Below are 27,481 nucleotides of genomic sequence, written 5' to 3'. Positions count from 1 at the left end.
TGAGAGCGTTTGTTCCATTGCGAGTTTAGTTACTGCTTTAAAACCAAGTGTACAGATATGGCATTTCAATTTCTCTGATGCTTCCTGGAAGCCATAGAATTTAGGGGCTTTTTTTTTTAATAAAAACAAAAAAATAAAAAAAAAATCTTTAAAACCCAACACGTTCTTCTGTGCTTCATTGTGTGGCTCCCAAGGGTGAGGACATTGTCCAAGCACCCCCTTTTTGTTGCAGGCTCCCTTAGCAGTGGGTGGGAGCAGCCCCAGCCCCTCGCAGGGGTGACCAGGAGCCTCTCCTGGAGCAGCAGAAGGAAAATCTTGGGGGGACAGGTCAGGGGAACAGCAGCACAGCCCTCCCAGGATCGCGGCAGATGCTCCTGCAAAGCCCCGAGTGAGGAAGGTGATGGTGCAGGAGGATAATTCCCAGTTGAGCCCAGTGCTCCAGCAGTGAGCTGGGCTGGGATGGGCTCCCCCTGCTCCGGGCACTGCAGGGCCCCGAGGCTGAGCTTCAGCACGGCCTGGAGCCCTGGGAAGCTGCCCCTGGCCCAGGGGCTCACCACCGCCCCACTGCTCCCCTCGGGCAAAGGGCAGGGCCCTGGTGGCCCCGAGGAGCTGAGTGACCATGGGAGCTGTGCTGGGCACAGGAGCAGAGCCCAGGCCTCATCCCTGCTCCTGGCCAAAGGATCTGCCTTCCCCCCAAAGGCTGAGGCAGCTTTTAGTGCATTTGTCAAAAACCTCCAATTCAGGTTTAAGAAATTCAGTCATAAAATGACATCACCCAGAGCAGAGTGTGCCCACCTGTGCCATCCTGCTGCCCTCATACCACCTCCTCATACCCTGAGGGTCTGGACTCCCCAGCAATGATTGCCAGGCTTCAGGAGTCCCGAGGATCTGGCTCATCTCACACCCCATGGATGGGAAGCTGAGGACCCCACACCCTCGCCTGGGGGAGATGTGCCAGGAGCCAGCTTGGCTCAGATCTCCCCTCCACCATGGCAGCGGCCATCATTCTCCTCCCATCACGAAGAAACTTCATAAAGACAACCTCGATGTCTTTATTGTTTTCCTATTTACAAATCACAAAGCTGGCCAAAAAGCAGAGTGTGAACACGGGACGAGAGCATCGGATACATTCATCAAATAGCACAGGAGCCGGGCCGGGCCCGCTCTGCTGGAAGGTGACGTGGTACAACAGAATGGCTCATACTTCTGGGAACAGGCATGTCCAACAAGGAATTACATTCATCTATCTACAAAAGCCAGAATTGCATCAAACTGCAGAAAAGCCATAAGAACAGAAGTTGCTCAGGTGTAGTTCAGAGTTTGACTCCTCTCCCTCCGTGACAGGACAAGCTGCCAGACCTGCCCCATGCAGGGAGGGCAGGAAGGTGGGATTTGGGATGAGAATCTGTAACAAAATAATCATGAGAACAGAACTTCCAGGGAACAGCCAGGGAGGCTCCCCCTGCAGCTGGGCAGGGCCTGCCCCAGCCCTGCTCCTCCCAGAGCCAAGTGCACAGCTCTGCTTCTCTCAAATTCCAATTATTCCACTATTTCCACCTGTACCTGACACCCCGAGGTGCAGAACCCAGATCAGAGCCCCTGGGAAGGTGCAGCTCCAGCATGGGCCCTGGCTGCCAGCAGTGACATTCCCACCACCCATGGGAGAGGGGTGGTGACAGGACCATGCACAGCCAGCCCGATGGACACAGAGCCTGGGCTGTGAATCCATCCCACAGCTCTGTTTGCATTGCACAGAGTCGGGTTCAGTCCCCAGGTCATGGACCCAGGCTGGGATTTTTTTCTATTTTTTTAGTACTGGCCATATTAGAACCATACCACCTGGAAGCAGGCTGACAATACACAGCTCACACCATCTCCCTGGAGCACAGAACACACTCTGGACATCTCTACCAGCTACTGGTGAGGAGATGCAGGGCATTCCCAGGCTGCTGCTGCAGCGCTGAGGAGGAGACTCCAGCCAGCACAGTCCCAGGATCCCAGCTGGGGCAGCAGGAGGAGGAGAAGCCGTGCTTCAGCCATGGACAGCCAGGTTTTGACTTCCAGCAGTGAAATCCAGTGGCAGCAGCTGCCCAGAGAGTGGCAGTGGCTCTGTGTGCTGGAGCAGGAGGTTGGAGAAGGGGCCCTGAGGCAGCACCACCCCCGCCAGTCCCACGCAGACTCTGGTGGCTCTGGTCTTTCTGCCAGGTTGAGCTTAATTCCAGCTTCCTCTGCAGAGGAGGGGAGGAAGAGTCTCGTGGTCTTCACTCGTGGGCAGTGAGGGTGGGGCTGGTCAGACAGCCCAGGACCAGCCACCCTCTCTGTGACAGCCACGGGGAAAAGCAGCTGGCCCTGAACAAGGGGTATCTTCAAGGTCACCGTGCTCCACAGCTCAACAGGTGATGTTTGTGATCCCCCTCCTGTGCCTGGCCGACAGGCAGGGTGCAAACACACACCAGCACAGAGAATATTCCACCTTTTCCTGAACCATTTGGTAAATCCTTGTCCATCTGCTGCATTATAGGTAACAGGCAGGTGCACATCCAGCCTCTCCTCCAGCTTCCATCAGGGCAGCAGGGGTGAGGCAGCAATGCACAGGAACAGAGGGGAACACATAGAAACGTGCATGGAAACTGCAGGAGTGCCCTGGGACAGGTGGGGCAGGTGCTCTTCTGCTTCAACTGACAAACCCTGGCACTCTGCAAAGGACAACGACCAGTGACAACAGAGCTGGGGCTGCCCAGGGGTGAGCTGAGCATCACCAGCACTTGGGACTTGCCAGGGGTGTGGAAGAAGCACCACGGGGACTCAGAATGCAGGAGGAGCTGCCTAGCCAGGCTGCTGCCCCTTACCACTCTGTAGGGAGGTCACCTCGCTGCCACCAACTGCCCGAGGTGAAGATTGTCACAGATTGGTGGGAAGAGCAGGAAAATGCCTCAGTCCCTCCAGAGGAGCTCAGCTTTGAGGTCTCCAAGCCTGTGTAGTGCTGGAACAGCAAAGCCTCAGGAAAAAGTCACTTCCCATGACTTTTGAAGGTGGCTCTGTGTGCCAAGGCTGCTGGGAGAAAGGGAAGGTGCTGGACACGGGCTGGCCAAGCCCTGCAGTCTGGCCTGGACTGCAGAGCTGGAGCAGAGCAGAGGCCACCCAGCCCTGACCTGAGTCTGTCTGCAGGACCATCTCCTCATGGCAAGTGAAACCACAACCAGAGCCACTCGTTGCCTTGTTTCTGACCGGTGGAAAAGCATCTACATTCATTACAGTCCAAAAAACGCACGTTGTTAGATAGGGTTAATCAGGAGGTGAAAAACAACAAGCCACAGACAACCTACAAATGGTACTGGGACACCAGCTGGGCTGCACTGGGACACCAGCTGGCCTGGCACCTGAGAGCAGCAGCAGCACTAGCACAAGGCAGAACATGAGCTTTGAAATGATTTCACTGTGACCTTTGGCTAGTGTGGCTCCAATTGGTGTGGTCAAACTCAGCCAGAGATTTAGTTTGGGAGGCGACAGGGAAGAGTCGAGTCCAGGGCGGGCTGGGCAGTGGCACTATGTGTAGAAGATGATCTCTGGGATTTGTCCATCCTCCACGGAGGTGCCGTTGTTGTTCCCAGCCGCGTAACAGAACGTAAAGCAGGTTTTGGCTCCCGTTGTTGGTGATTCATGGATCACTTTGCGCAGTCCTTTGGTTCCATAGTGGGAATCTGGACCCTGCAGGGGTCACGGAAGACAAGAACAGGTCAGGACCCTGCTGCTGCCCAGGCTCTCTGGTGGGTTTGGAGCTGTGGGGATGTCAGTTCCTCCCTTTTCCTCCTGGATTTGCACCTCAGGTATTCTGAGCTCAATCCCATCTCTATCAGAATTTAACACTAATTTAACAAGGTCTCAACCGCTAAATATGAACTTTTTGAGGCCATGGCAGCAGGCTCTGGATTACACACCTGCAGGACTGACTGCTCAGCTGTCCACACCAAAAAAATCACCCCATCCCCTTCCCAGTGAAACACCTGTTCAGTGCTGTGAGACAAGTCAAAAAACAGCTCTGAATGCTGGGGATGAATGAGCTCATGGCAGCAGCAGGGCACACAGAGACCTTGGAGATGGCACCACTGGCCTCGAAGGACACAGAGCAAGACCAGGGTTGCACTGACAACCTACAGAAGTGCCCTCACCTGCCTGCAGCTAACCCCACCCCGGGTGGTACCTTTAGAGTAGCACAGGCTGTGTAGTTGACGTTGGGTAAAATCTCAACAGGCTCCTTGAACATGACCCGGAAGGTGTTGGACGAGCCGTCACAGCTGAAGCCGGTGTCATTCTGCCCCAGGACCGTGTTGCTGTCTGTGTGGATGATCTGCAACACAGATCATCCATGACAGGGTCAGCTTTCATCTGGACACTGCACACGTGAGTGTCCCTGAGCTAGGCTGAGTCCCAGGCCCTCCCAGATTGACCAGCCCTGTGATGACTGCACTGTCCGTTACTCGTGCCATCCATCAATGCTATGATCACAGAACCACAGAATCCCACATTTGGGTTGGGATGGACCCTCAGGATCATCCATCTCCAATCCTCCTGCCAGGGGCAGGGATGCCACCCACTATCCCAGGTTGCCTTGATTCACATCCTGGACTTGAACTTTCAGGGCTGAGTCAGCCACAGCTGCTCTGGGCATCTCTGAGCTCAGCACAGAGCTGTGGGCTCAGGTCCCAGACAGCCCCTCCTCACCCCAGGCTGGCAGAGCACTGAAAGCCCACACTGTGCTTATACCCTTCTCCCCCAGAGCTCAGGGCAGCAGGATGAGCCCTGACAATCAAGGAAGAAATGCTGACAGCCTGTGCTCATCACACCTGCCCTGTGTGCTGGAGTGACTCTCCTGGGGACAGTCCTTCTGCAATGACCCACCCTGGGGTGGCACACAGGCACCCAGAACAGGCACAGAGCATCCACGGGCTCCATGGCTCAGTTGTCTCAAGGTCACCCCGAGCAGCCTGGGGTGCTGCTCAGTTGTCTCAAGGCCATCATGATCTTGTCCAAAGAGCACCTGCTCTTTGGACAAGATCATGATGGCCTTGAGACAACTGAGCAGCACCCCAGGCTGCTCGGGGTGGGAAATCATGCACAGCTGCTTCCCAAACTGCCTCCCAACTGCCCCAAAGCTGGGAGCAGATCTGGGGAGATGCTGCAGGACGTGTGCAATAAAATCAAGAGCAATAATCCTTCTGATCCCCAGTGCCCCACCTGGCCCCTGCTACATCTGCCAGCCCCCCTGCCCAGGGACACACACAGTCCCTCTGAACCTCAGGTTTTGTTACAGAGTCACTAAAATGTGTTTGTCAGCCCCTAAAACAGCCAGGATTTTTAAGGGAGCAGAGAGAATTACCTGTATATTTACTTGGTAATCCGTTGGCCCGTGTATGGATCCGTATAATCCAAACCCAACTACAAATATCCTTTTGTTTACTGAGAACCTGCAGGAACAGAGCAGGAAAGTCAGTCCAAACCTGCCACTCCTGTACTGCTCCAGTACAAAGCTGATACACCAATATCTCCACTTGTGCTGATTTTACATCTCTGCTTTAATCAAACCCACACAGACTTTAATGCAGCCCTTACTAAGAGGTGAAACCCTGCACAGAAACCATCAGCTGCACCCTCACACCTCTGATTGGTCCAGTGGGCTTGTGTGAAACACAAAGCTGCACAATCCCATCCCAAATTTCAGGGTCCAGGCTCAGGAAGTGTTTCCAAGTTGTGGCAAAACATCAGCACCCCCAAATGCCTGCCAGGCCCAGGCAGGGCAGCCTGGGGGTGTGGAGCAGTGCCCACCTCACAGTGTTCTGCCCAGCAAACACCACTGGGTATTTCACTGCTGAGCCCTGGGGAACTGCTCACCTGCTGCTGGGTATTTGCTGCATTCCAAATTTATCAAGAGCAGACATAAGGATTCAGTTACTCCTGAGTGCAGGAATCCCTGCTGCCCAAGGAAAAAGGGGAAGGGTTTTGCCCCACTACAGCTCCACCTTCTCAGGCAGAAGCCTCAGTGTCTGCCAAGCTGCCAACAGCATATCTTCATCTGTCCACCAACTCTTTTAGCCCTGTAAAGGCTGGAAGGCTCAGCTCTACAGCCAGCATGGAATATTCAGTGTTGGAACTGACCCTGATGCTGCAGAGGCTGAACCTCAAGTCAAACCTAAACTCAAAAATGTCTGTGAGTGTCAGAGGTGGGAGCAGGAAATGATTGGAGCTGGCAGCAGTTCCTTAAAAGTTTTGAAGAGATCCATTGCTGCAAGTCCCCTTCCACCCAAGATGAACACAAAGCAGGAAAGAACCCCAAGGCTTCCTGATTCCCTGTCTTGCTCCATTTTCTGCCTTGGGAACACAAGCCTTGCAAAGCACCATCTTCCAGCCACATCTGCCAGTCTCTGGCACCATAACTGGGCTCTGCTGGTTGTCCACAAGCTCAGGTCTGAACAAACTGGGTGTCAGCAGAACTTTACCCCTACGCCTCTCTCCAAGAGGAGAGGTTAAGGGGCTTCAACAAGCCACACTGACACCTGGAGAAGGGAACCAAACTGATGGAGCACTGGTTACCTGTCCCCCACAAAACATGGCAGGGGGACAACTGGTGACAACTCATTTATGTGCCCCTAAGCTGCAGGAAGCCTTTGGGGGGTTATTTCCCTCCCTTTCCAGGGAGGCCTTGGCTGGGAGCCAGGTTTCCTTGAAACCTTTGCCAAAAGAGATGCAAAGTGGCAGCAACATGCAGGTCAGCGCATCAGGGGATGGTTCTGCCCAGCAGAACACCTTCCCTTTGGGGTCACCTGGTGGAAGGTCAGGGTCTAGCACAGAACCTTGAGTGTTTAGAGCTAGAGCAGTGGAAAGCTCAGGAACACGAGTCCAGGGGTGGGAATGGGCGCGAGAGCTGACCTGATCCTGTCACTCGTCCCACTGTACCCCCAGCGGCTCTCCACCTGCTGGAAGCGGCTGATGCTGCACTCCTTGCCCCGCAGGCAGCACCGGGGCCGGTCGATGAACTCCACCCGCGGCTTTGGGTTCACGGTGAAGTGCAGGAACAGGCTCACCACCTCCCGGTCCGTCAGGATCCCCGACTGGGCAGGCCCTGCAGAGGGGAGGGAAGGGGCAGTGCCGTCAGCCTCAGGGAACCACAGAGTCCTGCAGTGTCCCGTGTCAGGAGGGACCCTCAGGGATGATCAGCCCAGCCCCTGTCCCTGCACAGCCACCCCAACACCCCCACCCTGAGCAGCCCTGAGAGCTCCTGCAGCTCTGGCAGCCTTGGGACCATTCCCTGGGGAGCCTGGGCAGTGCCCAGCACCCTCGGGGGAAGAACCTTGCCCTGAGCTCCATGCCAAGCCCTGGCCCAGCTCCAGCTCTTCCTGGCCCCCTGTCCCTGTCCCAGAGCTCAGCCTCTGTCCCTGTGCCTCCCCTGGGGAGGAGCTGCAGCCCCCCAGGAGCCTCCCCTCAGTCTCCTGTGCTCCAGCTGAAGGAGCCAAGTGCCCTCAGCTGCTCCTCAGCCCCTTCCCCAGCTCCGTGTCACTCCTTTGGGCACTCTCCAACAGCTTTGGATCCTTCTGGTATTGAGGGCCTCAGAACTGCATAAGCAGAATTAATCCCTCTGGGATGTTCATGGGGAAACAAGCTTGACCTGCAGCTGGGAGCAGACTAAACCCCCATCACAGATGGGATCCCAGTGGTGCATCAGGATATTAAATCCCAGACAAAGGTGCTGCCAGTCATGGGCTGCAGAGCCTTCATGGAACATGGAACTGTGATTAACTGCCCAGCTCTGTGGAGCCCAAGTGCACTGGGCTACCAAAAACACCCAAAAGCACGCAGCTGATCCTTGCCCCACTCCTTCTGGAAATGACAACATTGGTAAGAGACAGGGATTTCCAAACATCCAAACTGGTCATTCAGTCACAATGGAGGACCGTGAGGAGGAGGGAGAGGGACTGTCATGCAGTTACCGTCAACTCAAAAAGTTGAAGAGTATTTTTACTCAAGACAAAGGTGGTTCAGCTCATTGCTTTAGGCATTTAATCCACATCTTGCATTTGAATACCTTTATTGTAGAACCTTGGGAAAAATGCTAATGATTTTAGCAAGAGCTGGAGCATGTTCTCATCTTTTCCCCACTAACAAAACATTTTTTCCAGAGTGATCACAGAATCACAGACTGGTTTGAGTTGGAAGGGACCTTAAAACTCATCCAGTACCACCCCCTGCCATGGGCAGGGACAACTTCCACTGTCCCAGGTTGCTCCAAGCCCTGTCCAACCTTGCCTTGAACACTTCCAGGAATCCAGGGGCAGCCACAGCTACTCTGGGCAACCAACTCAATCTTTGCAAACTACTTGAAATACTTTCAAAAGTGAAACTGGATAAAATTAGTTTGTTAGCCTAACACTCAAAAGCTTCTCTACAGCTGTTTGCACAAGGCTTTGAACAGAATCAGGACCACTGAGTACTGGGGAAACAACAGCAGTTAAATGCTCTTTAAAATGGGGAGCACATGCCCAGCTCCTTGTAGGTCCAAAACTACTTGTAGCTGGTTAAATTCAGCATGATATTACCAGACATAACCTGGTCCAATGATGCAATGGGGAGAGACTCAAGAATTCAAGGAAGTCGACTCCTCAAAGGTAAATGAGCTTCTGAATACTTTGTTCAGCAAAAAATCAGCCTCCTTGATGTGTCAGAACTTATCCTGTGTTGTTGCAACTCACTTCTGCAATGTTTCAAATTACCTGCTCTAAGGGGAGGGAGGGACACATTTGCCAGTTAAAACATCTTCATGCAAAACCCCACGTTTGATACCAGATTATACAATAAACTGGTGAAACCACTGCTGTGAAATTCCCTCTTTTCTTGGCTTTTGGGAGAGAGGGGTGTGGAGGGGAAAGGTTTCCCTCCTCTGTCTCTGCTGTGATCACCACAGAAATCAGAGTCACTCAGAAACTCAGAGAAAGAACAAAGCTGAAGGAATTCCAAGTTAATTCCTTGTTTAAGGAACAGCTGATCATTGCAGTCCCCCAGGTTTGGGGGTTTTGTTCATCTTTTAGGTTAAAGTGGATGGAGAAAACTTAAGAATTTCTCTTAAAGCACAAAGGTCCAAGTAGGACAGGCAGTTTGTGACAGACAACATGGGGAGGGGCACTGGCACTCCCAGCTCAAAGCCTTCAATTCACACATGCCAAAATCAACACTTTCCTTCTAGTGAGAGAATGAATACAAGGTCACAAGGAAGGATTGAAAGAAATGAGATCTGCAGAAAGATGCAAAGATCCCTGCTTCCCTGAGCAAGCTCCTTCTGAAGAAATCCACATTCCCTAAGGCCACATCACAGCTGTGACAGGCCAAGCAGAGAGTGGGGACCAAGTCTGAAGCTCAGATTTTCTCCTTCCTAACAGCCCTCCTCACGTGGGAACAGGAACATGAAGGACCGAGCAGCTGATGCCAGTGCTGCCCTGAGAAGTGACCTGCAAAGGAAGGGGTCAGTGCCCCTGTTTGCTCCTGTGTACACAGCACTGCAGCCTGAAACAAGTTACAGTCTGGAAAATGGCTCCACTGTGTCTTTTTAGCATGAAAACTATTTAAGCCAATTGCCAACTTCCAATCCCCGGGGAATCCCCAGAGGATGAAGTGAAAGACAACAAGCAATGAAAAGAAAACAAGGTAATCTATAGTCCAAGCTGTGAAATGAGTGAGACATCTCTGTGGATGAAGATCTTAATGTAAACTTGAAAAATGCTTTGAGACACAGACTAAACAACACCCAGCCTGCAGCACAAAGAACATTTTCAAAGTTTTTCAGATATGGGGTTCTGCTTTGAACAGCACTGGCAAGACAGGGCCAACACCACCACAGGCAGAGGATGGGGAGAAACACCCCCATTTCTCTTTGGGAACAGGCTATGATCAACACAAATAATTTGCAACTCCATCAGCTTCAGGATGGCTGGGAAGGGGAGCAGGTGAACCCCAGTTTGGATCTTTGCTCTCAGCTGAATGGGACAGTAAGCATCCAACCAGGCTGTGAGAGCAAACACAGCTGTGAGCCCCCTGCTCTTCCCAGGGGAGCACCACAGGCTTTAAAATGAGTGAATGGGCATGGATGAAAACAGCATTCAGACAGCAGATGTTGTAATCACAGAATCACAGAAGAGTGTTGGAAGGGACCTTAAAGCTCATCCAGTGCCACCCCCTGACATAGGCAGGGACATCTTCCACTATCCCAGTCCACTCCAAGCCCTGTCCAGCCTGGCCATGGACACTTCCATGGACTGGGCAGCCCCAGCTGCTCTGGGCACCCTGTGCCAGGGCCTCACACTCTTACACTACAGAATTTCCTTCTGATATCCAATCTAACCCTGCCCTCCTTCGGGAGGCCATTCCCCCTCGTGCTGTCACTCCGTGCCCATGAAATGCCTCTTTCCAGCCTTTTAGGGGGAGAATGAGGGAAAATGGGCAGGAATGTGGGGGAAATCTCACATTTAAATCACTACAGCATACACAGAGAAAACCCTCTTTCATGTGACTAGACTCTCTGTAGCTGAGGGAAAGCAAAGACCAGGATTGCCAGAAACACCTTTGTTGAGTTACCTGCTGCAAACTCCTCAATAGTCATCAGTGGGAAGCGGATAAGGGAGAGAGCTTTGCCCAGAACCTTCCGCTTGTTCTCTGGAATCACCTGGAGCTGCTGCCGCTGACACTCGGCCTCCGACCAGCGCACCACGGCATTGAACAGGCGAACCTCCCGGATCCCCAGCGTGTCCCTTTCCAGCACTGCCACCAGGGTGTCTGCAGGGCAGGACAACAGGCACAGCTTCAGGCTCTGAACCTCAGATCAGCCCCTTGCACCTCGCCAGGAGTACCCCATGCACAGCCAAGGTAAAAGAGGAAGCGGCTGAACTGACAGCATCTCCCAAAAGTGCTGCCTGCAGCCTCTGAGGAAGATTTATCTGAATATTCCATCAGTGAGGAACTCACTGGAGCAGCAAACAGAGCCCATTTAATTGGCATGTTAATGCAAGTGCAGGAGGATGAATTGCAACTTGCTTGACGTCAAATTTGGATGAAACAAGCAGCATGAAAGCCAGAAGGTGACCCGTGCCTTACCTCCACAGCCCATCTCATTAGAAGAAGGTTAAAGCCTGAATTTTAATGTTCATTAACTGTGCCCAGCAAGTTTGGAAACTGCAGACGGTAATTAAAATAGCCAGTCCTTGCTTCCAAAAACACACCACCTTTTTAACTCCAAAACCTGACAAAGACTTGGGGAAGAAAGCCAACTCTACAAAAAAAGGCAAGTTTACACCCACCCAAAACCTGCCAACATCAACACAGGAAGCAGGCTTTGTGTCATGCCCAGAAAACTCAAGTTGCACCAAAGTAAGCAGATTCCAGGGTATTTCTGCAGGCAAGGCAGCAAACTCTTTGGCAAATTCCCTGTCTCCAGCCACTTTGTGCCAGAGACTATTCAACTGATTGCTCCAGAACAGCCAAGCCACAAGTGCCAAGCATTATTAACCTGTAACAACTTTGGAGACAAGCTGGTTATGAAAGCAGGGAGAGAGAGGGAGGGCTGGAAAAGAGCTTACCCAGGTCAATGTCTGTAAACCCCTCTGCATTGAGGGCATCTGAGGTGTTCTTGTCTATGTTCTCCAGGCACAGGCTGGCCAGCTGGGGCTCATCAAACAGCCGGGCCTAGGCAGGAAAGAGCATCATTAACAGAAAAGGTATTTTAAAGTTTACTCTAAGAACCCCCGTTCCCCTCCCACAGCCCATCTTCATTAGCAATACCATGCCTGACTGCACCAGGAATCCACTGGGCCTTTCACAAGCAGTTAAGCATGACAAGGCAAACACTAGAAAATTCTGTGTTTGGCAGCAGCCCTGGTTCAGCTGTGCATGTCTTCAGGCACGTCTTTGTTTTAACACAGCCTGGGTGCAGGCACCAATCGTGCTCTCCAGCACCACACTGACCCTGTCAGCTGAGCACAGGCAATTTTTACTTCATTTTTCTATTTACAAGAAAGCTTTGCCCAGTGACTCCAGGCCTTCTTGCTCTAGGAATAATGCAGAGGCAGCTTATTCTGTAAGAACAGCCACGCTGATCTTGTGCATTAGCAAGAAAAAGCTGTAGCAGCAGTGCCTGTCTGTCCTGGGGAGCCCTACAGGGTACACAGCCTGCTTAGTGCATTTCCATGTTTCGCACAGAAACAGCTACTCTAATCCAGTTACCTTAAAGAATTTGTCCCAAAATAGGTTACTATTCCAAGAAAAGGCTTACACAGCCTGGAGAGCTGCTCAGAATTTCTCTGCCCAACTTAAATGAAGTCTTGTAACTTGTAAGCGAAGTCTTGCTGCCACTTCAGATCACCCTGGACTGCCATGTGTTAGCAGCCCTGTGCCCCAGTATAAGCAGAAATGGATGGAACACACAAAAAACACTAAATGACCTCTTACTTCAGTGCTTTGATTTTGTTGTTTAGGAAGGAACTGCCTTGACTTCACACCAAACAAGAATACACGAGACTTTAACTCACAGACTTTTAAGTAAGGCTTAAAACTCATGTTTTGTGTTGGGAATTCCATCACTCAGGAGGTGCCTTCCAGAATCTTCTGCTTCACCTCTGCTTGTGGCACACAGAGCTCAGCAAGGCCAATCTTTGTGCTGAGACCTCAAGTGCAGGAAGCTGAAAACAATTTCTCAGGGCCCAGGGAAACTTCAGCAGTTGTCACCTGCTCCAGGGGCTGGAGGGCTGCCCAGTGCCTTTACACTCTTGGCATCAAGAGCTGTGACTGACTCAGACTTTACTACTGTAGTGGCTCTTTGGACACGTGAGGACTTCAGTTACACTCACAGAGCTCTCCTCCACAGCAGCTCCAGGCAAGCTTTATTTCCTTGCTGATCAAAGTGACACTTGGACGTATGTCTGGCATGAAAGAGGATCACAGCTCACTATGAGGCACAATCAATTAGGAAAGCTGTTTGCCTCTGCTATGTCTGCCACTGATCAGCAGTTGCTTGAGACAGTGACACAGCTGCTGGACCAGCAGATTGAGCAGATTCACACAAAAGGAGGTTTGGGGTTCCACCTGGGATCTCAGGTCCATGATCTTAAGACTATTGGGTATTGTACAAGATATATGTCAGGTCTGTAATTTACTGAAGAGGGTGTTGGTGTGATGCAGTGAAAGCAGAAAACACGTAGGTTTTCACACTGCAGGACCAGAAACAAGAGGGCTGTGAGAAGAGATCCTTTCAGTGAAGTGCAGCCAGTCATCAAGATCAGGTTTCTCAAGCAAGACACGCCTCAAACATCTCAGACTTGATACAGAGAAATAGTGACCATAAAACTAGGTGGGAATCATCACTGATGATCATACAGAACGAACAGCCACAAACAAAAGGCATCAGGAAAGCCTTTCCCCATCTCGCATTTCACCTGCCCCTATGCCAGTGGTAGAGTAGCAGGCAGTAATTTGGTTTTGGCACCTGAAACACAGAGATACCTTCCTCCTTTGCCAAGGAAGGACCTTTGTGACAGGTAAGGAAGTCACCCTAAACCTAAATATTACGTTGCCAAAGCTACAAACTCAAGTGCAGAGACACAGGAAGCCACAAAAAAAATCTCTGCATAAGGAATACCACCAAAAGCCAACACCTCTACCCCATCATGAGGTAATGGCTAGCCTGAGATTCCTCCCCAAAACTTCAGTCTATGGGAAAGATCTGTTCCTAGCTCCTGGCCAACAGCTCCTGATCTTTCTGATTGCAACTGCTGAATCCAAAGAACAGGAACGCTGCAGCCAAGGAGCTGCAATCGTCCCACCATGCATCAGATGGGAGCACAGATTTAGCTGCCACCGCCCAGTCAAGAGCCTTCAAGTCCTGAATGTGCCTCTGGAAAGTGCAGTGTAGATCCCCCCTGTCTCAGGGGCTGCCTCATCTGTTCATGGCATGTGAAAAGGGTCAGGTTAAGAGGATGTGTGAAGAAGGCATGGAGTGTTGCAGCAGTAGCTGAACCTAAGCAGTGACAAGTGTATACAAACAGCAGAGTGACATGGAGCTACTTTGAGAACTGATCCAAATATTTAAACTAAAAAAAAAATTTAAAAAATCCCAGCCTAATCCTGAGCAAAGAGCCCAGCAGTGACTGCTTCAGACCAGCACTGCTTCAGTATCTGCACAACCACTGGTGTAGCCACTGCCACCCCATGGTACCTACAGCCAGAGCCCGAGAGACACCTGTACTCCTGATGAGGGGGAAAGATCCAGCAGACAGGAATGCTGGGTGAGACAGGCAATCCCTCAGAGCCAGGCCACCTTGGTGTGCTGGTTCCCAACTCACTGCAGCTGGGAAACTCCTCTGCAAGCTCTATTTAACATCAGACATCACAGCAGCTTTCCTGAGCTGGCTGATCAGAAATATCCCTCCAGAGCCACTCCAGTCTGCCCATTCCCTGAAGGAAAGAAAGTCACACAAAAAGCCTGTGTGTTTCTTATTCCTACAGCACCCAGAACAGGGTGTCCCTGGCAGTGCCAGACTCCACCACACAGATGACAGCAACGTGGATGTCACCAATATGGCATCAGCTGTCTGAGAGGGAGTGACAGGGACCAGAGAGAGAAGATAGGGCTGGGAAATGGGGATGAGTGATGCTCATTTACTCAACCTGGACACTAAGTCTGATCTTTTCCAAACTAAACAGAAGTTGTAAACTCTATCTCCTACTTTGCTGCTTCAAGAGTCAAGTGGAAGGTGGAGGAGCCCAGCCCCAGAGACTGGATCAGACCCAGGGCTAAGGAACAGCTGCTCTGACACTCTGGGTCTGTGAGCCTTCAGTGCAGGAGGTGGAGCTGGAACAGGCTGAGGAAGAGAACACCTTGCTCCTCTCCCAGGAAAATAAACCAAAGCACTCATGAAAAGGTTTTCTTTCACCCCCCACTTCAGGAAAAGTATTGCACAAAAGTCCTTCAAGGAATGGCTGAGCAGCCAGACACAGCACTGAGAGAAAGCTCAGCATTACCAGTCCTGATTCTGTAACACACGGAAATCCTCTCATTCCACTTTTCTTCTTGGCAGATGAAATCTTTCCACCCTGTTAACTCCATCCCCAGCTCACACTCTGGAAGGAACCACCTGCCACAGTGAAACAGAAAGATCTGAAACAGCAGCAACGTTTGCTGTGTATTGTTCTGTAAGAACCTGCTTAGCAGTGCTGGACTCCTGTGGGCAAGAATTCAAAACGACCCAGAGCTGCTCTACTTTGGATGATCACCTCTGGAACGCCCAGAAAATTCCCATTTTGTGGGAATTTTTTCTGGGACTGTGCTGGACCTTGCTGAAGGCAGATGATCACAAACTCACCTGAGTTAATAGCATGAATGCATTGTCTGCTCTGAGGTTTTTTTTAAGAAACTCCACACAATGAGCTTCAAGGGCTGGAACTGCATATTTCTTAGCTGTGTAAAGTGTTGTCATAACAGTCTCTGGTCCGATCTGAACTTCGTCTGAGTAAAGAAATCTGAAAACATGCAAACAAACATTGCTGTGGTGAATTAAAATAACAGGGTAAATCCCCTTCAATTCATAGAAAACATCCTTGTGCCTCTGCCTGTCTTCCTGGTCCATTTCCTCTATTGGAGAGGTAGAAGGGTTTTCACAGCCTTTTCACTGACTCTGTTTTTTTTTTTTTTTTTTAGCAGACATTTTACAGTACAACTTTTAACAGCTGGGATTTCCACTGAAGCAGCTCAAACTGCCTTGCATCTCACCACCACCAGTGAGCTCTTAATCTACCACTTATACCAGGCTAAAACAGTCTCTGGCCAAGGGTACCCCTTAAAATTAATATTTTTGCTTCACTTAGAATAAACAAGGACAAAGATTCAATCTTGCCTGCCTCTCTCAGAAGAGAAACTCCATTTTACACTACTAATTCAGAAGTGCTGAGAAGCACTCAGACACATCCATCCACTGCACACAAGGTGCTTTACCCACACTTCCCTTTTTCATCTCTTCACAGATTGAACTGTTCCATTTCTTGACACAAATGTTTAAGTACAGCTCAAGGTGTAACTCCAGCATAAAGCAAGAGTTAACTGCAGTGAAAAACAAGGACTGCCATGCTGCAGCAAAGCACCAGCCTTCACTGCTAGGCCAAAACAAGGAAGCATATTCATGACCTGAAAAACAAAGGAAACCTGACTGAGCCCCTAACACCTGAACTCACTGACCAGAGACAGCAGGAACTGAGGCTGAGCTCAGTAAAATTAGTGATGCACTGCTGTTAGTCCTTATCACAGAATTCCAGAATGGTTTGGCTTGGAAGGGACCTTAAAGACTGTCTTGTTCCAGCCCCTGCCACGGGCACAGACACCTTCCACACCTCCCAAAGGCTGCCCAACTTGGCCTTGGGCACTGCCAGGGATCCAGGGGCAGCCCCAGCTGCTCTGGGCACCCTGTGCCAGGGCCTGTCCACCCTCCCAGGGGACAATTCCTGCCCAAGATCCCATCCAGCCCTGCCCTCTGGCAGTGGGAACCATTCCCTGGGTCCTGTCCCTCCATGCCTTGTCCCCAGTCCCTCTCCAGCTCTCCTGGAGTCCCTTTAGACCCTGCAAGGGGCTCTAGCCTCTTCCCAGAGCCTCTTCTTCTCCAGGCTGAACAGCTCATGCAGAGTTATTTTTTACTGTATCTCCTTTAACCAGTGGAGCATTTGCCAGTCAGGTTCTAAAGGACACAAAGCACAAAGATGCAATATTGTGCTAACTGTGCTTGGCATTCCTATTCCATGGGATATTTTGGAAACTCCAGCAATGTTTTGCTCTGCATTTCTCTGAAGGGGACACAGCAGCAGGTTGTGTGGCTGCTATTCCTGGAAGCTTCATGCAGCAGCAGGGCTCTTCCAGGGGGATGCCAGGCAGCATTCCCATCTGCAGCAGGAGCTCCTGCTCCTCCAGCTAGAGAAGACCAGGAATGCCATTCAGGGAAGCATCAACAGTGTGATCCACAGGCAGGGAAGCACTCTCACTGCTGAAAGCAGGCTTTGTGCTGCTCCAGGGCATTTGTCAATAGCAGCATCATGCCACAGGTTAATCAATGTATTTTGCACACACCCTGTCCCAGCCCCATTTGCACTGAGCAATCCTTTCTATTCCAAGATTAAAAGAACACAGTGGCTCTAAAACCAATTATTTGTTTACTTCAATGACTGTGTCAGTATTTCTGTTTACCACAGTCCAGTGTGTGCTAAGAGAGACAACAATAGTGAAAAAACTATGGCACTGTGAAAAAACCACTATCAATTTAAAAGAACATTTAGACTGTAAACCCTGACAATCAGACGTGTTCTCATCTTTGGGTTAAAATAATAATAACAGTAACAATAATAATAACAAAAAATAATGTCTTACACAATTACAGCGGACCTATTAAAGGTCACTAGCCCACAAAATCCATCACAATGTAGCATCCAGATGGGACCTTCTGCAGAACATTCAGGATGGGCACTGGATAAGCTCCTGATCCTACAGCATTAAATCATGGCTTGGACCAAGTGAAGAGACATATGTAAGGAGCAGCTGCCATTCCAGATCAGTGTTTGGAGGGACTGGTTTTACTCCAGGAACTCGTACCACATACTTGGTCAGCTCTGTCCTGGAAAGCAGCACCCAGACTTCCTCTGGCACAAGCTTTGAGCATTTTAAAAGCAATTTAAAAATTCATTCTAGATTTAAGCACTCAAGATGTCCATAGGCACAGCTCAGAAGCACTGAGGTAATCCACCAATGACTTCTTCCACAAAAAAATGTAAATATTTCTGTTGAAATCCACCTACACTCATCACCTTGTTTTTTGAGATGATGGGTTGTCTTCTGAAATCGCTCTGCTTAATCAAGTGCTGAAATCCCAGCACTGGCAGGGAAACATCAGGATTTTTGCCTCTAATTCACTGGATATTTGGGCCTCACAAAGATTTAAAGATAGCTCTGCACTCCAGAGAGATCCACATGGCTGATAGGCACACACCAATTAGAGGGATTCCCCACGTGCTGGTGTGTTGTGGTGTAAAGCTAGGTTCTTCCCCTCAGCTGTGCCTACTTCCTCCTTGCCTGTCTCCTGCCCAGTAAGCTCAAAAGATGCCCTTCAGGCCTGCGGTCATTGGCCTGTCCAGATGTCATTGTTCCCTGAGACCCTCCCCCTCCCACCTGGTTGGTAGCTCACCTGTCCTCCCCCCCCGACCTTCCTGTGAGCTTAAAAGGCGTTGGGGCCATGCGGTGGGGGTCTGTTCGGAGCAGTACTGAGATTCGGAACTGTAATACCTTGGAATAAACTCTGGATTTAACTCTCTGGCAGAACACACTCTCTATCTCTTCACTATCGCCTGGACTTTTCTACTAGAGGTAAACTGAGTTCTGCTTTGCATGGGCCTATCTCGAGTGCTTAATAGTAACGGCTTGCGAGCCGAAGGTGTCTCTGAGGAGAAATATCCTCAGTAGCCACTTGTAGCTCAAGAGAAAGCATCACTGGTGTCTGGTTTAAAGCCAGCCAAAGGGAAAGGGGCTCAGGGCTCCCAATTATTTCTGGCCTTTCATTCTAGCCCAGTTTAAAATTAAAATATTCCAAGACAGCACGGCACAACCAAAGCACTTTCTGAAGGTAAAGCAAAAAGTGTGCCAGAGCTATATATAGTGACTGCTCCCAGTAGGAAGCAAGTAGGGAACATGTCAAGAGCACAGGACTGGAAACCCCTGGAAGTAGGTTAAAGAAATCCTATAGAAACAGGACAATGACTTTCCAGCATCCATTCAGGATTGCTGCTGGATGTTGTACAGTACCAGCCAAGCTTAAAGGAATTGGTGAATAGGATGTTACAGCCCCTTCTTCCTCCTCCTCCTCCAGCACACAGACTTGCAACACACACTGGAAATGTAAATTCAAAACCAGGTCTCCAAAAGAGGGATAAAACCCACACAAAGGCTGATACCACGTGGAATGGCTGAGATTTATTACACACCTCTGCTTACCTGTTACAACTTGCTCATGACCTAAACAAGCTCCAAGTTTTTGTAACTTACAGAGCTTTCAAAAGATCACTTTTCCCCTCTTCTCTCAAAGAGCATTAGGATGAAACCAAACCAATTAGAGAATAAGAAGCTATAACACAATGGCCAGTATTACATTTATATATATATATATATAATTTTTTTAAATGCAGTAAAATTTTACTCAAGAAAACAGGGATTTAACACCAACATTTAAATACTGTTGAACAGATGAAAGAGGCATTTCATTTTGGAAATTAACAATCTGCATTATACTTCCCTGCTTTCATTAAAAACATTTTTTTGCTACACTAAATCTGTGCATCCCAGTTATCCTGTGCTTTAGAAGCAGCTTACTTGAGCAGAGCTAGGAAGGCAGCAGGCTCCACGTCAGGCAGCTCAATCTCTGTGGAGGTTGTGGCCATCCCACCATTAAACATTGCATCGAAGACAGCGCTGCCCACGGCCAGCACGAACCTAACGTGGAAAAAACAAACATGCAAATAAAACCTTATGTTAAATCATATTTATATTCCAAAAAAATCCCAGGCTGGTTGCTTATCCCCAGATCCACCCTCAGGGAAGGCAAATCGTTTGTGGAGTTAAAGCAAAAGTGTTTTGCAAGAGCAGGGAGGGTCAGGCTTGCTGCTCCTTAACTGCAGAGCACCAAAGCTGCAAGGAACTTCCTTCTGAGCCCTGTCCTGGCATACAGCACAGAAACGGTTCCCCAAAGGCCAAAGTTTGGGTATTATGGAATAGAATACACATGCTTTGCAAAGTCCCTGTAGGAGCCTATGTATCATCCCAAGGTTGAGAAGCAGAGAAACAGCAGAGCTAAGGAGTTCAAGTTCTTCCAGTAAACAGAGCCCAAGCCTTGCTGCAATTCCCCACAGTCACCTACTGGAAACACTTATGGAAAACTTGTCACTGCACACTACCCACAGGCCCAGGCACACATCTTTGGTGATGGCAGAGCAAGCTCCCAAAGCACAAAACTGCAACAGGAGCTGCAGACCCCAAGCTCTGGAGCAGGAGCTGCCCTCCCCATGCTGCTGAGCACTTCCATGGATAACCTGCTCTGGGCTCAGCCCAGAGGAAAGAACAAAGCTCCCTCAGAGCAAACCAGCACAGTGAGATGCACACAAACCTCAGCAATGCTGGGAGCTTACATGGTAATACTGGCACAGAGAAGGATGTTATCAGCTCTGAAGACACGGAAAGCAGGAACTTGCACAAAGCAGGTTTGAGATCAAAAATTATGTCCCAGCACTCCCATGCAAACAAGATGATCCTCCCCCCAACAGACATCCCCTGTTCTAGGAGGAGGCCCAGGCCTGGGCTGCTCAGGGGCCTGTGTATATTTAAACTACTGTACCTGCCTCAGGACTTAGAAAGCCATTTTGAAAACTTTCTTGTTCAGAATGAACAAGGGGTGAGCTTTTGCCATGAAGGATTCCTGTGTCTGCCACCATGCAGCTCCCTGAAGTTAAACTGAAGGTCACAACTCAGCACAGAAGGGAAGCAGAGCAACCCAGGCTGCAGAAGATGACTACAACCACTTCTCTACCAACTAGGAAAAGGAAAAAGCTGGAATATTCCAGGTTCTTGCTGCAGTGGTTTGATGCACACTTCCAGAGAAGCAGCAAGAACTGCAGGCAGAAATCCACAGAAGACCGCAGGCATGGGGCAGAAACCTCCAGCCCAAGGAAAGTCCAGCACTACAGGGGAATTTCAGTCAGATTTAACAGGAAATTACCTTTGAAAAGTAGGAAATTTCCATTTAAACAATGTTTTCATTTTCTCACTTTTCCCTCCCCTCCCATCCAGAGGAGGCTTCCCAGGGATACAATGGAGTGAAGCTCCATGGATGTGCCAGGCTCATGTGCTGTGACTGAGTTTGGCTGACGAGCTGGCTCATTGTTCCTGATGGGCTCAGGGAGCTCGGGACAAACCACAGTGGTTACAAAAAAGTACACACATGCATATTTCTGTCAAACCATTCTCAAGAAAAATGTCAAGAAAAATAAAAACCTTCCTCACAATACCAGAATTGCCAGATGAAACAAAAATCCTTGTTCCTCCAAAAGCAGCGATGGTGGCAAAACAATTGCCGGCTTTGTCTGATACTAAAAATTAACATGTATTAATTGCACTCTCAAATTTTCATTCTCACAGCCAGCACAGTACAGGTCCTCAATGAGCAAGAGCTTTCAGAAGCTATTTGAAAAGGGCACTCATTTAAAAAAAACTCTCAAATGTTTGCTTCTATTTCAGTCAGGAACAAATCAGTCAGATTTTGTAAACTGTTGAGCCCTAATAGGATCCCGGGAGGTGCCAGAGAAACCCAGGACTCCACATTTGAAGTTCTTTTAAAACACTAAGAGAACGTAATTAACATAAGAAAATCCCTCTCTCTCTCCAGTGTTTTCTTAAGCTGCGCTAAAGACACTCCAGGAAAAGCAGGGATGCTCACCACTCCTCCTACACCATCCACCAGCTTCCCCCAATATGCAGGTCTGCAGGAGGAAGAGATGGGATTTGTTTCAGATGGGAAAATCCAACAGAGGGTTATTTTAAAACATTTTTGTGGCCAAAACAGAGTGGACTACTGAAAGGAGGCAAAGAAATAAGCAGAAACAGAACTGAAGAATTAAGAAAGCAACACCTGATTTCTCCTCATCCCCTCTGCACCAGGAAAAGCCAAAGTAAATTGACTGTCAGCAGGAAGAGTCATGGGAACTTCCTCGAGGTTAATTTGTCTTCAAAAGGATCCAAAGCTGACTACAGGCTGTGGAAGGCCTGCAAGAAAATGTCTTTCCTTCTGCTATTTTGTTTCCTGACACAACTTTCACTGCTTCATCACCTTGGCACCACTTGTCACCTGGTTTCATCTGCACACCCACCAGTACTGCTCCCTTTCCAGGCACTACAGTAACACCAGTAACAAAAGAAACCACTCAAAACCCACAACTACCCCACTGCTGCTGAACAGCTCCCTCCTCCATCTGCACCACTGCAGAGAAACCTTAAAATATCTATTCCAGAAGAGCTGGCACAGGAACACAGCAACACATGACATGCTGGAGCTCGGTGACACCAGAGGTGATGAGAAGCTGCTGCTGCTAATGGTGTGCTGGCTGCAGAGGATGCAGACCCTGGGTGAAAGGAACAGGAGGCAGGAGCGGCCCTGCAGGGGAGCAGGAGCCATGGGACACAGGAACTGTGAGTGGATACATGCCCGAGAAAATACAGGATTGGCTCAGAAGAGACTCCTGGAAACAACAGCCAGAATCTTACTCAGGCTGTCACCAAGCTGTAGATCTCCCAGGCTGGAGCACACACAGGGCTGCATCCCCACATGCTTGCCCTGCTCACTCTCAGGTCCTGTTTTCTGGCCAATTAACAAGCTTAATTATGAGACCCATGCAGTTCCTGACTGATGAGGTTTAGGCATTTCTAATCCCCTTGATACTGTGCTCGATGAAGCAGATCTGGACAAAGACAAAAAAACCTTCCCTCTTACTGCTGGGTCTAATCAATGTGTTGACCTTGGCCATGCTGGTGCCGAGAAGCTTCCAGGCAGCTGCTCAGTCTGGCCTTGACATCAAAAAAAAATTAAGGCCATCCCAATCTTCTTCATGGCTGATTCAGCAGCAAGAGAGAATGAGCGGAAGGCTCAGAGACCAGGCCTGCTTCAAGGTAGGCAAGGAACTTCCACGGGGGTCTGGAGTCTTCTCCAGGTGGAAAACACCTTATCTTCTCAGGGCTGCAGATACTTGGACAGGTGACCCCTCAGTCAAACCCATTCACACCTTTTATCTACAAACTGGGCTTTCACACACAAAATGAATGTTTGCTCTTAGCTGCTCCTTGAGGTTTCTTTTGTCTCTTTCTGTGGCTTGATAGGAACTGCTGAGCCACAGAATCCCAGACTGGTTTGGGTGGGAAGGGACCTTAAAGCCCATCCAGTGCCACCCGTGCCTTGGGCAGGGACACCTCCCACTGTCCCAGGCTGCTCCAAGCCCTGTCCAGCCTGGCCTTGGGCACTGCCAGGGACCCAGGAGCAGCCACAGCTGCTCTGGGCACCCTGGTGCCAGGGCCTTGCCACCCTAACATGGAAGAATTCCTTCAGGATATCTAATCTAAATCTCCCCTCCTTTCAGATTAAGGCCATTAACTGAATTTGCCAGGTGCACTCAGAAGCACACCTGAACCTACAGCTCTGTCAGAAACCTCTTCCAGCACCAGCACCTCTGGACAACATCACCTGTGCTCACTGGGCACACACCACTTCATTACCTCAACCTACAAACCCTCCACACTCCCTCAGCTCCATCCAGGAGACAGACCAGGAATCACCTGCACCATCATTTCCACCTCACACAGGACTGTGTCTCTTGGATTATCTGTGCTTCCCAGTCTGCTGCCAAAGCCATTCCCAGCACACCTTGAAGTCACATTGAGGATGACAGGCAGGATGCTGTAGACCACTCCTCAAGGCACCACAAAGAGCTGTCCAAGAACCCTATTTAGGAGTTGCTCCTCCTGCAGCCATGCTTGGCACCTGGCCTGCTCTAAAAATTTACACAATTAAACCAGACTGCAGAAATACTTACCTGGGAGCTGTGCACTATTATGCCAGGGGTGGTTTAGATTGGATATTCAGGAAAATGTCTTTACAGGAAAAGTTGCAAAGCATTGGAATGGGATGCTCAGAGTGGTGGTGGAGTTACCATCCCTGGAGCGTTCAAAAAACATGGATGTGGCACTTGGGGACATGGTCTAGTGGTGACTATAGTGGTGCTGGGCTGATGATTGCATTTGATGACCTTAAAGGTGTTTTCCAGCATTAATAACTGTGAGTTTGTGATTTCAGACATCTGACAAAGTACCAGCACCTGCCTGGTCACTGAGGCAAAACAGCACCTCTCCATGGCTGCTTTGCAACTCAATTCCAGCACAAAGTATCTTCTGCTGTTGAGCTGCTGTGGGAGAACTGAGCACAGAAGGGGTCTGGGTGGTTTTATTTTAGGCTCTCTTATTTCTGAAATAACCACAGTACTTCATAAATCACCAGGATATCCCAGCTGTAACATCACACGGGCAAGTTTTACTAAAATCTCTAGAATCCTTAGGTGGGATGTCACACCATGACACACACCATTCTATCTTTACCACCCAGAGCACCAAATGAATTTCATAGCAATTAAGCAGCATCTCACTTCGGGGACAATTTTTTTTTTTTTTTTCCAAAGCTTCATTTATTTTCCATTTATTTCTGGGCTGAACATCACCTGTCCCCACACAGCAAGCCTAGTTCTCAGGACAGGACCAAGCTTACTCAAATACTAATTAAGCTTCAAATTATAAGAGAGCAAAGCTGACACCCTAAACTCTAAAACCAGCATAGAACAAGTGTGATTTGTTCTAAAAATGAGAGAAAATGGGGAAATCTGAAGAGGGAACTTCCAGCAACATGAGCACTTAGGAGAAAAGCAATAGTTTGAAACTGTTTGGAGTGAGGCTCCCTTTGCCGAGCACCACTTCCAGGAAAACCAAGGAACCTCCCTCACCCAATTAAAGTTGGTTCCATCTCTGAGCTCTTCCTTGGGAGGAAGAAGGTGGCACACATGGATTCACTGGAGCTCCCCCAAGGAACCAGCTGAATGTCAATCAGCCACATCAGATCTGCATCATCCAGGTGGAGGCGATTCCCAGCTCCTCAGAGCTGCAAATTCTTAAATGGCAGCTCAGACCTAAGCATTAGCCACCACGGGTTATTCAGGCCCACATTCTCAACCCAGCTGTTCATGGTAGTGGATTAACCCCCAAAACACAGGACTTCAGAAAAGATTCAATAAAGGTAATTTTCAAATTAAAATGTTCCACCTGAAATTTGGGGTCTCAAATCATTGTTCCTTCATTGCCATCCCCAAGGCTCTCACGGATTTTGGTGATCCCTGTCAGCACAGATCAGGCAGTCTGGGAGACTACTCCTCCCCTCCTCCGCTTCCCATCAAACCAAGGGTTACTTCCAAGTGAGAGCCAGGGATGCGGGGTTTTCCATGCTGTGCCTGTCCCACTCCATCCCTCTGGGAAAAACACTCTCACCCAAACCTGGACACATCCTGAGCTGGTGACTCTGAGGAGAGGCATTACACTAACCCAAGGCTGGGAGAGATCTGGGGCAGCACTGACTGACCACGGTGGGAGTCCTGTGCTCAGTACGTGTTCCTGAGCAGGGGGTGAAATGTGGGGTGCAGTTATGTGATACCCTTTTCTCTCCTCACAGAGGAGGTGCAGCAGCCCAAACCCTACACCCCTGCACCCCACTCGATGGCACATCACCACCCGAGGCTGCAGGAGAACCCACGGCGCTCCCAGGGCCAGCTCGGGGATGAGGGGCCATCCTCGATGGAGAGCAAAGGGATCATCCCTGAAGAGGATGAAGGGCCATCCCTAAGGAACTGTTCTGGGAATAAGGAGACATTCCCTGAGGAACAATCCCTCAGGGGCTGTTTTGGGGGATAAGGGGACAGTTCCCTGAGGAGAAACACGAGGGAGCAAAGTGAGCAATCATTGAGAAGCAGTTTTGGGGGATAAGGGAATGATTACCTGAGGAACAGCATAAAGGGGTGAGGAGAGCCATCTCTGATGGGAAGTGAGGGGGATAAGGATGCAGTGCTCCGAGGGAATATGTGACCAATTCCCTCAGGAAATAACGGGGGGAGCGGGGGGGGAAAGACGAGCCATCCTCGAAGGGCAGTTTGGGGGTTGGGAGGGTGATCCCTGACAGGAGGAGGAGGAGCGATGCCTGAGGGGCACTTTTTTCAAATAAATGGGCGATTCCCTTTATCAGTGTGGGGAGAGTGAGGGGACGACCCCAGGCCCATCGGGCTGGCCCCCACGACCCTCCCGAGGCTCGGGACCCGCGGCCACCCTGCAGAGCCATGGGGCTGGGTGTCCCCACACCCTTCATCCCTCCCGCATTCCCGGATCCCCACGCGTGGGATCCCCGCGCCCCCCGCCCCACCTGTGCGCCGGGATGCGCTGGGAGCCGCGGCCCTTCCCCACCAGGAAGTGCACGTCGCTGAGCACCTCGTTGTTGAAGAGGAACGCGAACCGCTCCTGCACCGTCGGCTTCGTCGCCTGCCAGTTGTACACCGGCTCCCGCTGCAGCGCCCCGCCAGGACCGCCCGCCCCGCCGGCTGCCCCCGCCGCCGCCGGGCCCCCCGCGCCACCGCTGGCCGCCGGCGGGTTGACGGCGCCGCTCTGGTTGTAGGTGAGGCCGGGCGGGGAGGCGGGCGCGCCGTTGGTGCAGGCGGCGGCCGCGGCCCCGTTGCCCGGCGGCGGCGGCGGCGGCGGCGGCTGCGGGCAGGAGGAGGAGAGGCCGCCGGGGCCGCCGCTCCCTCCGGCCGCCATCTTGTGCGGCGGGGCCGCGGGGGCGGGCGGCGCGGGGCGGCGCTGCAGCAGCACCAGCACCAGCAGCGGCGGGCGGGACACGGCGGCAGGCGGGACGGGGACGGGGGCGAGGGCCGCGGAGATGTCGGCAGTGGCGTCGATGGCGGTGGCGTCGATGGCGGTGCGGATGCAGAGCGCCGGGCAGCAGCGGCGCATGGGGCGGGCGCCGCCGCCGGCCGGGCACGGGGGAGCGGCGGAGGCGGCGGCGGGGCGGGGAGAGGGCGTGGGGCGGCGGGCGGGGCCGGCACAGAGTGGGAGGATGGAGGGCGATGCGAGGGGGAGTGAGGGGGTGATACCTAAGGGGATGATTCCTGAGGGGATGATTCCTGAGGGGGCGATCTTTGAGGAGGATGAGGGTCCATCCCTGAGGAGAACTTTTGGAGATGAGGGGGCAATCCCTGAGGGGGCTGAGGGGCGATCCCTGAGAGGCTCTTTTGAGAGTAAGGGGACGTTTCTCTGACGAGCAGCAGAGGGGAGCAACCCCTGAAGGGCACTTTTGGGGCAAGAGGGGATGAGACCCTGAGGAACCGCTGTGGAGGAATGAGAAAGGCAATTTTGATGGGCGATCCCTGGAGACAGTTTGGGGGATGAGGGGACGATCCCTTAGGGAGGGTAAAGGGATGATCTCTGAAGGACTGATCCCTGAAAAGGATGGGGACTATCCCTGAGGGGTAGTCTGGGGGACAAAGGGGGTGACCCTTGAGGTGGTGAGGGTCAGTCTATGAGGGACGGTTTTAGGAATGAGGGGGCGATCCCTGAGGGGAATAAAAGGATGATCCATGAAGGAATAATCCCTGAAGATGATGAGGGGCCAAACCTGAGGGAGAGTTTTGAGGCCTGGAGCATTTCCCTGAGGAGCTACATGGAGGGGGCGGCAAGAGGAGCAATCCTTGAGGGGCAGTTTTGGGGATGAGGGAGCGATCTCTGAGGAGGATGAGGGCATGGGGTGAA

At 50.8% G+C, this 27,481-nt stretch overlaps 1 protein-coding gene across 1 annotated transcript; it reads right to left on the bottom strand.

Annotated features, from left to right (window-relative positions):
- Positions 1 to 1,032: 1,032 nt before the first annotated feature.
- BTBD2 (BTB domain containing 2) lies at positions 1,033 to 26,700 on the bottom strand. The gene is made up of 9 exons (XM_009096849.3): positions 26,103 to 26,700; positions 19,427 to 19,546; positions 15,393 to 15,549; positions 11,616 to 11,721; positions 10,618 to 10,815; positions 6,925 to 7,117; positions 5,378 to 5,465; positions 4,202 to 4,348; positions 1,033 to 3,708 (listed from the first exon to the last, which is right to left on the bottom strand). Exons 1-9 carry the CDS (start codon positions 26,684 to 26,686, stop codon positions 3,547 to 3,549), a joined length of 1,755 nt encoding a protein of 584 aa, XP_009095097.2. The 5' UTR covers positions 26,687 to 26,700; the 3' UTR covers positions 1,033 to 3,546.
- Positions 26,701 to 27,481: the final 781 nt, after the last annotated feature.

Source organism: Serinus canaria, chromosome 28 (genome assembly GCF_022539315.1).
Source record: "Serinus canaria isolate serCan28SL12 chromosome 28, serCan2020, whole genome shotgun sequence".
In the NCBI taxonomy this organism is placed as follows: Eukaryota; Metazoa; Chordata; class Aves; order Passeriformes; family Fringillidae; genus Serinus; species Serinus canaria.
This window is presented reverse-complemented; position numbering and strand designations above follow the sequence as displayed.